At 39.5% G+C, this 12,140-nt stretch overlaps 1 protein-coding gene across 11 annotated transcripts in view; it reads left to right on the top strand.

Moving 5' to 3' along the window:
- Positions 1 to 12,140, top strand: part of LYPD6B (LY6/PLAUR domain containing 6B) — a 232,070-nt gene that overhangs the window by 184,384 nt on the left and 35,546 nt on the right. For all 11 annotated transcript variants that reach the window (XM_055142136.1, XM_055142112.1, XM_055142130.1 and 8 more), the window contains one exon: positions 4,600 to 4,664. Coding sequence is in view for 1 of the 11 variants with exons in the window: in XM_055142105.1 (XP_054998080.1) it covers positions 4,600 to 4,664 (65 nt within the window). In the remaining 10 variants the exon portion in view is untranslated. The remainder of the gene's footprint in view (positions 1 to 4,599; positions 4,665 to 12,140) is intronic.

Genomic DNA, 12,140 nt, shown 5'->3' with positions numbered 1-12,140 from the left:
CATAGTGTGTCTGCTTTGTCTATTTGCCATGTTTATTAGCAGTTTTCAAATTGTAATGTTGACTATACTCCCCATAGTGTACATTGTTTCCTGTGGTGTATATTTGATAACTGGACATTTACACGAATGAATTCCCTTTACCTGTTTTACCACTGCTAACTCTATCTGTTCTTCCACCCCCTTCATCTTTTCTCCACAATATTCTGTTCCTTTCCACTCAGGTAACATTTGTTCTGCCAGTATTTTATGTTTTAATTGTTTTGTTTATCAATTTTATATCTTTAACAATGTTCATGTGGATAAAAATAATCTAACTCTTGTATTTTTCCTTCTGGCTTATTTTACTTTTTGCAGTCCTCCTGAGCTTATACTATTTTGCTGTAAAGGGTAGCACTTTACCTTTTAAAAAGTTGTTCTGAAGTAATAGCACAGCGTGTAGAGCATTTGCCTTGCACGCGGCTGACCCGGGTTCAATTCCCAGCATCCCATATGGTCCTCTGAGCGCTGCCAGGAGTAATTCCTGAGTGCATGAGCCAGGAGTAACCCCTGTGCATCACCAAGTGTGATCCAAAAAGCAAAAAAAAAAAGTAGTTCTGTAGTGTTCTATTGTATTAATATACTATATTGTCTTTATCCAATGTCTACTTATGGGTGTTTTGGTTGTTTTTAACTGGAAAGCAACATTTGGGTTGGATTTAATTTTTTAAGGACTTTCATGCTTTTTGTATAGAATTCCCAAAATGGTATTGCCGAATTAGATAGTAGGATTTATTTTTAGTTTAGTGAGAGAACTCTACATTATTTACCACAATGATCTCAATAATAATATTCCCTTCAAAAGCACAGCAGCATCTCTCTCTTTTCTTTAAGTCTTTGCCACACTCACTGTCCCTTTTGTTGCTAGCTGTACTTACAGTGGTCAGTGGTGATGAGCATTTTCTTATGCATGTCAGTGATATGTAAGCCCTCTTTGGAGAAATGTCTGTTCAGATCTGTTAAGAGATCTTCTGCTTAATTTTTTGATTGGATTTTTTTGCTATGACTTTTTTAATACCTGAATATTAATTTCTTATTAGATGCATGGAGTACAAGTATTTCTCCTATTCAATAAATTGTATCATTTATATTTCCTTTTTCATACAAGAGCTTTTAAATTTAATGTACTTTCAATTGCTTTTAGTTCCCTATGATTGGAATTGAGTCGCCAAAGACATCTCTGATGCTGATAGCCTGGAATAAAATTTTCTCCAATATTTTCTATGTATTTTATTATTTGGGGTTTTCATTGAGCCCTTTCATCTTGAATTAATTTTTGTACATGGAATTAAGGAGTAGTCTGATTTTATTCTCTTGTATATAGTCATCCAGTTTACCCACACCATTTGTTGAAGACATTTTCCTTTCTTCATTGTATGCTTTTAGATCTTTTGTCACAGATTAAATATTAATAAACCTCAGTTTACATTAGGGTTTTCAAGTCTTTTCTATTGATTTCTTTATTTCTTTTCTCAATACCTTCAGTTTTAATTACTGTAACTTTGTACTATCCTTTGAAGTCAGGTAACAGAATGGCTTCATTTTATTCCCCTTCTTACATCATTGCTTTAGAAATTTAAGACCTTTTATAATTTTCATATTTTCTTAGTATTTTTAAATTCTACTTCTTAAAAAAACATCACTGGGGTATTTTTTTCTTCTTGGGGGTTATACCCAGTAATTCCTAAGAGTTACTTCTGGCTCAGTGCTTGGAGGCCACTTTTTGCACTGCGAAAGTCCCCTGGGCTCATGTATGCAAAAAACATATATTACAACCCTTCGAACTGTGTTTCTGGCCCCCATCATTAGAATTTCAAATGACATTGCATATAATGCTTTTGGTAAGATGGATCTTTTGACTGTAGTCATTCTTCCTATCTATGCATATGCAGTCCAGTTATTGTCTTATTCTATATTTTTTAACAAAATCTTATTATTTCTTTTATATGTATTTTACCTCCCTTGTTAATTTTTTTATTATGAAGGTTTGTATATGTACTTGCACATCTATTTCCAATATGTTTCTGATCTATATATTATCATTATATAAATTTTATCATAAACTACTTATTTTTTTCTGAAACTATTTTTATTCACTTTTGGGTCACTCCTGGCTATGCTCAGGGATTACTCCTGGTTCTGCAGTCAGGAATTACTCCTGGTGGTGTTCAGAAGATGATATGGGGTGTCAGGGATCAAACTCAGGTTTGCTTCATGCAAACTCTACCCACTGTACTACCACTCCAGCCCAATATATACATATATATTTATACATATATATTAAATAAATATGTATTTTACCTTCTTGCCCCCACGCCTGACTGCTTCACTGGGGCTCCTTGAAGGGGGTGGGTTGAGTTTTCCTCCCTGCCCCAGCAGAGTAGACCACTTTGCAGCCGCATGACATGTTATAGTCTAGTCTCCCTCTCTGAGAACCTGGCAAGCTACTGAGAGTTTCCTGCTCGCATAGGAGAGCTTGCAAACTCCCCATGGCATATTCATATGCCAAAACCAGTAACAATGATGGGTCTCATTCCCCTGACCCTGAAAGAGCCTCCAGTGTGGCACCTTTGGGAAGGATGAGAAAAAAGAGGCTTCTAAAATCTCAGGGCTAGGGTGAATGGAAAGAGTACTGAGACTGCTCGAGAAAATCAATGATCAATAGGATGATGATGATGATTATATTAAATAAAATCACTGTGATTAACAAAGTTGTTCATAGTTGCATTTGATACATACAATATTCCAACACCAATCTCATGAGTCCACTTCAACCTAACACACACATATACATATATATGTATATAAATATATATATATATATATTTTGAAGTTACTGTGATTAGCAAAGTTGTTCATAGTTGAATTTGAGATGTACAATATTCCAACACCAATCTCACCATTGGTGTCAACTTTTCTGAATTCATATTCACAGATTCCCTCCCACCACCCCAGCCTACCTCCTTGGCAGGCACATTTTTAATTTTAGTTATTGTAATTTGGGTCTCCTGTTTGCCATGTTGTTGGCTCTGTATTTTAGACATACACATATACCTCTACACCACCACTGAGCTAAGGACCTCTGACCCCTGCACTCCCCTACTCCTACCCCTGACACCCCATTCATCACCTTTTAGTCCCCTCTTAATTTCCTTTCTTCCATGTCTTTATTTCTATAACCTAAGGCCCAAGATAACCTAGGTATCCTTTGATATCTTGCATTCCTAGTCCTGCTATTCTGTATATTACAGATAAGTGAGATTATCTGGTGTTTACAATTTCTGATTTACTTTATTTAATCTGATATCCACTAAATCCATCCAGTTGTAGCAAATTGCATAATTTCATCGTTTCTTGCAGCTGCATGGTATTCCATGTGTATATATGCCACACCTTCATTATCCGTATATCTGTTAATGAATACCTGGGTTAATTCCATATCCTAGCTATTGAGCTAAGGGCTGCAATGAATAATGGTGTGCACATGTCCTTTCGTTTGAATGTTTTTGTGTCTTGGGGATAGATAAAAAGAAAAGTTACTGGGTTGAATGGCCACTCTATTCTTTTCTGAGAAATCTTCTTACTTTTCCAAAGGGGTTGAACTAGACAACATTCCCACAAGCAGTGAATAGTTCCTTTTTCATCACATCTCTGCTAACACAGATTGTTTAAGGTTTGTTTGAGTTTTCTTGTATATGTGTGTGTGTGTGTGTATGTGTGTGTGTGCCATTCCTTTTGGTATCACTTGTATCATTTGTCATCCTGTTGATCCTTGATTTGCTCGAGCGGGTGCCAGTAACGTCTCCATTTGTCCCTGTTGTGTGCTAGTGTAGCCCAATCATATCTGCTCGCTCCAGGAACAGGAAGAGCCTCAAATCATTTGTTTAGGGTTTTGACGAAGAAGTCTGACCATCTTGTTGGTGGGCAGCCATGCTGTCTTTTGATGTCCCGTGGAATCCAGTTGGTAACAGCTCTAGCCCAGCAGTCGTCTCTGAGTTGCATTACGTGCGATTATGTGCAATCACGTAATGTGATTCCTTTTGGTATGAGATGAATTATCATGTCATCTTGATTTGGATTTCCCAATTAATAATTGATGATCAGCATGTTTTCATGTGCCTATTAGCCATCTGTTTTCAGGGATACTGATTCCTTTTCTATATTTTTGGAAAGTTTTTGGGTGATACAAGTTATGGATTCCACATGATGAATTACCACAGGTCTTCAGGAGTTCCTGAGTCCCCTCACTTCCCAGACTCCTTACGTTTACTATCTCTCCAGTGCTCTTAATGAAGAGAATCTTGTTGTCCATGAACAAAGAAGGCAGAGAAGGAAAGCTTCCTCTCTTGTCCTCTTTGACTTCTGGTGTAGCATGGCACTATTTGAAAAATACATTCAAGGTAGGCTTTATTTTAAGCACAAGGTAAAAGGGACTATTTTAGGCATTATCACAGGAGAGTTGCTCTGCCAATGAGGAGTTTTATGGTCTGGAAATTGGTACAGAATATGAATGAGATCTTAGAGTCCTTTTCAAGCTGAACTTTTTTTTCTTCTTCCTTTCAGGTGTCCTTGGATGAAGGGAACACAGAGACTGTAAAAAGAGGAGTAAAGAAAGTTGTTAAAGAAAGGTGAGTAGCAGTGAATTTGGAAGGTGAAGTGAAGGATTTCTCTTGGGAAAATGGGAGTGTAAAGAACACTGAGGAAGAGAGTTAACCAGAGGGATCTTCTGTGAAATCTTAATTGAAGCTTATTGTCATCTAAAAATTGAGTGTTGGCATCCAAAAGAACAAAAGCAACCACTGTTGGAGAGGATGTGGGGAGAAAGGGACCCTTCTACACTGCTGGTGGGAATGCCGACTGGTACAGCCCTTTTGGAAAACAATATGGACGATTCTCAAAAAATTAGAAATTGAGCTCCCATTTGACCCAGCAATACCACTGCTGGGAATATATCCCAGAGAAGCAAAAAAGTATAGTCGAAATGACATCTGCACTCATATGTTCATTGCAGCGTTATTTACAATAGCCAGAATCTGGAAAAAACCCGAGTGTCCTAGAACAGATGACTGGTTGAAGAAACTTTGGTACATCTATACAATGAAATACTATGCAGCTGTTAGAAAAAATGAGGTCATGAACTTTGCATTTAAGTGGATCAGCATGGAAAGTATCATGCTAAGTGAAATGAGTCAGAAAGAGAGAGACAGACATAGAAAGATTGCACTCATCTGTGGAATATAGAATAACAGAGTAGGAGACTAACACCCAAGACTAGTAGAAATAAGTACCAGGAGGTTGACTCCATGGCTTGGAAGCTGGCCTCACATTCTGGGAAAAAGGCAGCTCAGATAGAGAAGGGAACACCAAGTAAAATGTGGTTGGAGACCACTCGGGAGAAGGGTGAAGCATGCTGAATGTAGACTAGAGACTGAATACAATGGCCACGCAACACCTTTATTGCAAATCACAACACCTAATTAGAGAGAGAGAGAACAAAAGGGAAGACCCTGCCACAGTGGAGGGGGGCACGGGGGGAGATGGGATTGGGGGGGTGGGAGGGATGCTGGGTTTATTGGTGGTGGAGAATGGGCACTGGTGAAGGGATGGGTTCTCGAACTTTGTATGAGGGAAACACAAGCACGAAAATGTATAAATCTGTAACTGTACCTTCACTGTGACTCACTAATAAATAAATTTAAAAAAATAAAATAAAAATTGAGTCTTGGGCTGGAGTGATAGCTGACCCGGTTCAAACTCCTGGTCCGCATATGGTCCTCAAGCGCCGCAGGAAGTGATCCCTGAGTACAGAGCCAGCAGTAAGCCCTGAGCACTGCTGGATGTGGCCCCCAAACAAAAATAAATAAATTTAAAAGTTTACTGTTGTTAATGGAAAGACCAGATCTTGGAATTGAGACTTTTGGTAGAGTTGGCCATTAGGAATTCTACAAGGGGATTTCATGTTTCAGTAAACTTATGTTTAAATAAACATATTTCTCTGCAGATACTGATAAGTGCAATGGTGCAACATGAGATTATAGACTATTCTACTAATGCTGCAGACTTCAGTGCTATATCTCATCACAATATTTGCAGCCTTTTACTAAGTTCAAGAATCTTGTGTGACTCCCTACTTGTGGGGGTTTGTTTTAGGGACATAATTGGTGGTGCTCAGGGCTTTCTCTCGACTCTGCACTCAGGGATAACTCCTGGCAAAGCTTGGGGGACCATCTGGGGGGCTAGAGCGCCAACCCAGGTCAGTTGTGTGGAAGACAAGTGCCCTCCCTGCTCCACCAAAGCTCTGGCCACATAGCTCTACTTATTTAGAGGAATGCTTACCGATGTTGTGAGCAGAAAAGACCTAAATTTTCGGCTTGCTCAGCATTTTCTAAAGTTGGCAATACTGCCTCTCTGTAGGGGGTGCTAGAAAGGTAGGAAATGAAAGGTGGTAGTATCCTTGGGTGTAATTGGAGGGGCTCTTTTTTTTAAAATTTAGGAAGATAGATTTGGAGGGCAATGCTGAATACTTTGTCTTTCTGAAAGGGGGCAGCCTGCCAAATAAGTGTGGACTTCTGAAGATAGATTTATCTTCATATTAATTGCTCATTTTCTTTTTAAAGCCATTATTGTTGATTTATTTGTAGCATAAATTTATTTTTTGGTATTTATCATCACTTGAGACTAATAAACAATTGCTTTTACACTTTCCTAGTAAAGAGGTACTAGTTAGTCCCTACAGCACTTCCCCTAAGAGCCGGATATAACCAGTGTCACACTTAGTCCTGAGTGACTTTTTTCCTGGTATTTTGATACTGGTGTTTTTCCCAAGCTCATTCAATGATCTGGCTGAAACCAGTGGCATATTCTTAGTTGTGTTATATGAGAGAATTAATATGGGGTTTTTGACATGGTGTGGACTAGATTTGGAGAAACTGACAAGGGATAGGCTCAGAGTTTAGTTAGCAGCAGGAGATAGTCATTTCTGTACTGTGGACCTGCATGAGCTATAAAGAGGAGAAAATGGTTACCAGATCAGGGGAAGATATTGGATAGGAGCTAAAGGATGTGATTAGAAGCTGGCAGTAAGTATGCTAGGGAATAAATACCTAGGTCTTACTCTCTGCCTGCCATAGGCAAAATTGGCTCAAGTTAATGGGAAAGAGAACTAGGAGTGATCTTCATAGTTTTGCTTACCAGGGTACAAAACAGGATGGAGAGGGATGTGAAGTGGGTCAGAAGGTGGCAGGTGAAAATTGCACAATTCAATTTGCAATTTTACTCACAATCTTACTCTGAGAACTTGGGAGAACCATGTGGTGAAGAAGACCATGTGCATGATGTTTGTTAAGGACTATAAAAGCATAAGATAGACCATTGTTGAGCAAATGTTGGATTATTGAAAGGAGAGTTCTCAGAATCTCCACATGGTTTACCTGAAATCAAAATGAACCAAAGGAAGTGGAACTTCTGTTGGTAGAAAAGATGATAAAAACTTTCCTTCCAAATTTTCTTTTCTTCATAATGGCATAAGTGTGTGAAGCCTTTCAAGAGTTTTACCTCTGCTCCAAGCAAAAACTGGACTAAAAAAGGATAGTGTTGGTGCTGGAGTGATAGCACAGTGGGTAGGGCATTTCCCAGCATCCCATATAGTCTCCTGAGCACTGCCGGGAGTAATTCCTGAGTGCAGAGCCAGGAGTAACCCTGTACATCACCAGGTGTGACCCCCAAAGAAAAAGAAAACAAAAAAGGGATAGTGTTGTGTTCCAGAATAAACCCCACATTTTTTGTTTAATTTTGGTTTGTATTTGGGGGGGACAGGGGGCATACCTGACTGTGATCAGGACTTACTCCTGGCTTTGCACTCAGGAATCACTCCTGCGGATCTCCGGGGACTGTATTGGATGTCGAGGATCAAACCTGTGCTCAAGGCTCGTACCCTACCTGCTGTACTATTGCTTCAGCCTCTGAGGTTTTATTTGTTTTTTTGATTTTTCACATAATGAATACTAACTCATGACTTGGAGTAGATACAGAAAGTTTTCATAATGTTAAATACTGGATCTGGGCCTTCGGATCAAATGGGAAGTACATGATAATTATGGAGCACAGAACCCGATGCTTTAAAAAGCAAGCTACATAGGAACATTTTGTTTTTTTTTGTTTATTTGTTTGTTTTTCTTTTTGGGTCACACCCGGCGAGGCGCAGGGGTTACTCCTGGCTCTGCACTCAGGAATTACTCCTGGCGGTGCTTGGGGACCATATGGGATGCTGGGATTCTAACCTGGGTCGGCTGCATGCAAGGCAAACACCCTACCCACTGTGCTATCACTCCAGCCCCTATATAGGAACAATTTGGATATGATTTCTGAGCATTGGAAAATAATATGCTTATGACAAATCAGATCAATAAAAATGCTAAGAACTAAGTATCACTTCCACTAATATTATAGGGCACTTTTCTTAAAATGGGTCTTCCAAGGAATTTTTATATTGTCCCCTCATATATGCTTAGGTAATCAGAATTTAGGAACTGAAAATATTGATATGGGATTTTGAGTTACATGTTACAAGATATTTTATGATACTGGCTAAGTATGTAATCCATAGAGGAACTATAGATCTCTCTTTTTAGCTCTTTAATTGATGTAGTAATATGACAATAATAATAGCTGGGGCGGAGACATTCATTTTCTTTCAATTCTCACAACTTTCTGCACAGTTGATATTTAATCTTCTTTGTTGATATGGAAGCAGCATCTCAGAGCAATAGAAAAATATGCTAGAGTAGTTAGCACCAAGATGTAATATAGTCAAGAACTGGCTGGAGCAATAGTAAAACAGGAAGGGTGTTTGACTTGCCTGTAGGTGACCCAGGTTTGTTCCCCCGGTATCCCCAGTATCCCATATGTTCTTCTGAGCCCCACCAAGAGTAATTCCTGAGTGTGAAGCCAGGAGCAAGCCCTAAACAGAGTCTGGTGAGACCACCCCCCCAAATCCCCTTCCTAAGAAACCCCAAGAAGTAATATAGTCAGAATCCACACCCAGACCTGAGTACCTTCAATGACCACTCTTCCATTACAATGCTGAGGCAACAATTACACTTGACTTTACTCTTGCAGAATTGTGAAACATTCCAATATGTATTTTTAAAAATTTTTTATTAGAGAATCACTGTGATGTACGGTTACAAACTTATGAACTTTTGTGTTTGCATTTTACTCATACAGTGATCATTTACCCATCCCTCCACCAGTGCCCATTCACCTCCACCAATGATCCCAGTATCCACCCCCACCCAGCACCCCACCCTTCCTCTGTGGCAGGGCATTCCCCTTTGTTCTCTCTCCTTTTGGGCATTGTAGTTTGCAATAGAGGTATTGAGTGGCCATCATGTTCAGTCTATAGTCTACTTTCAGCTCGCATCTTCCAACCCGAATAGATCCTCCCGACATCCTCTACTTGGTGTTCCCTTCTCTGTCTGAGCTACCTTTTCCCCCAGCATGTGAGGCCAGTTTCCAAGCTGTGGAGCAGACCTCCTAATCCTTATTTCTACAGCTCTTGGGTGTTAGTCTCCCACTATGTTATTTTATATTCCACAGATGAGTGCAATCTTTCTATGTCTGTCCCTCTCTTTTTGACTCATCTTACTTAACATGATACTTTCCATGTAGTACCACTAATATACAAATTTCATGACCTCATCTTTTCTAACAGCTGCATAGTATTCCATTGTATAGATGTACCAGAGTTTCTTTAACCAGTCATTTGTTTTTGTGCACTCTGGTTTTTTCCAAATTTTGGCTATTGTAAGCAGTGCTGCAATGAACATAGAAATGCAGATGTCATTTCTACTATACCTTTTTGCCTCTCCAGGATATATCCCCAGGAGTGGTATTGCTGGGTCAAATGGGAACTCAATTTCTAACTTTTTGAGAATCGTCCATATTGTTTTCCAAAAGGGCTGAACCAGTCGGCATTCCCACCAGCAGTGAAGGGGAGTCCCTTTTTCCCCATATCCATGCCAACAGCAGTTGCTTTTGTTCTTATGGATGTGGGCCAGTCTCTGTGGTATGAAATGATATCTCATTGTTATTTTAATCTGCATCTCCCTGATGATTAGTGACGTAGAGCATTTTCTTTTAGCCTTTTATGTATTTTTAGCCCAATATGTATTTTTATATTGCAATTAAAACAATATCTAATGAACATATTTTTCAGTTTCTTCTGGAAATATAAAGTTATGGCTATATATATCTTCATATATGCATATTTCCTTATGGCCTAAATTGTAGTGGAAATTTATAGAGCAAATGACATGCTATAGTTTTGTAATATATGCAGAATGCAGAGATTTTTTTTTATTAGGGTTGCTTTTATAAGCTTGTCAGTTTTCAGAGACTTCTTTGAGTAATCTATTCTGGATTTTGTGACTCTGCAAAAGTCAGCATGATATTCTTTTGCCACAGCTTGCAGTTTATTGTTGATTTTTAAATTCCCTCCTATTTCAGATACTCATAAACATGTTCTTTTCTTGCATAATATATTTTTGGAACCCATAATTAAGAATAAAGTTGTGCTAGTTGGAGGTCGGGACCTCTTATGAACAATGGACAGTGGTGTATAGCCCTAGAACAGAAGAAAGACAACAGAACAAATGTTTAATGATGATCCTAGCCCCTTAAAGCTCTTCCACCGAAGGATACAGTCTCTTTTATTGTTTGTTTGGATTTTGGTTTGTGGGGCACACCCAGCAATGCTCAGGGATTCTTCTGGTGGGGCTCAAGGTTTCATATGAGTTGCGGAAGGTCAAACCCAGGTTGGCCACATGCAAGACAAATGCTCTACCCATTGTGCTCTCTCCAGCCCCAAGATATGGACTCTTAAATAATTTGGCTTCCTGATACTCATTCTTCTTGAATCAACAAATATTGAATAAATATAAAGTGAATTATTAATCAGTTATTAGACACGTTAGCTTAGATTTCTATTTTGAAAGCTTTGATTGGCTATTGAAAGAAGTGAATTCAGAGCCGGGGCCGGTGCTTGGCTCCGGCCGAGTTTCGGCCCAGGTGCCCATGCCTCTGCACAGCCGGTGGATGTGGAACGAGCGGGAACCAGAGACAGCTTTAGGATTTGGGGTTCCAGCAAGTGCTTGCAACCATGTATGGAGACTGTGAACTAAGCTTTTGCTACATGCTGTTCCAGGAAGGGAAATGATTCATTTTCCAACTTAAATCTCCACAGACTTAATTACTATAATACAGAAATTGTAAACCGCGTGGCCGCTACTGCGGCCGCGCGACATTTTATCTCTTCATTCTCATCAGTGGTAAACTTATTATCAAATATTTCCTTGTCAATAGAGCTGTATTCTTTTTTTTTTCAAACTTATGAACTTTCATGTTTGCATTTTGTTTATATCCCTTCACCAGTGCCCATTCTCCTCCACCAATGTTCCCAGTATCCCTCCCACCCACCCCCACCCCAACCCCCATCACCCCACCCTGCCTCTGCAGCAGATAATTCCCTTTTGTTCTCTCTCCCATTGGATGTTGTAGTTTGCAATACAGGTATTGAGTGGCCATCATGTTCGGTCTATAGTCTACTTTCGGCACACAGCTTTCAACCCGAGTGGGTCCTCCCAACATTCTCTACTAGGTGTTCCCTTCTTTCTCTGAGCTGCCTTTTCCCTCAGCATGTGAGGTGTTCCCAAGCTGTGGGGCAGACCTCCTGGTTCTTACCTCTATTACTCTTGGGTGTTAGTCTTCCATTCTGCTACTTTATATTCCACATATGCGTGCGATCTTTCTATGTCTATCTCTTTCTTTCTGACTCATTTCACTCAACGTACTTTCCATGTTGATACACTTATATGCAAACTTCATGACTTCATCTTTTCTAACAGCTGCATAGTATTCCATTGTGTAGATGTACCAAAGTTTCTTTACCCAGTCATCTGTTCTAGGGCACTCCGTTTTTTCCCAGATTATGGCTATTGTTAACAGTGCTGCAATGAACATACAAATGCAGATGTCATTTCTACTATACCTTCTTGCCTCTCCGGGATATATTCCCAGGAGTGGTATTGCTGGGTCAAATGGGAGCT

The sequence above is a fragment of the Sorex araneus genome, chromosome 1 (assembly GCF_027595985.1).
Source record: "Sorex araneus isolate mSorAra2 chromosome 1, mSorAra2.pri, whole genome shotgun sequence".
In the NCBI taxonomy this organism is placed as follows: domain Eukaryota; kingdom Metazoa; phylum Chordata; class Mammalia; order Eulipotyphla; family Soricidae; genus Sorex; species Sorex araneus.
Note: the sequence above shows the minus strand (reverse complement) of the source record. Positions and strands in the feature narration are given on the sequence as shown.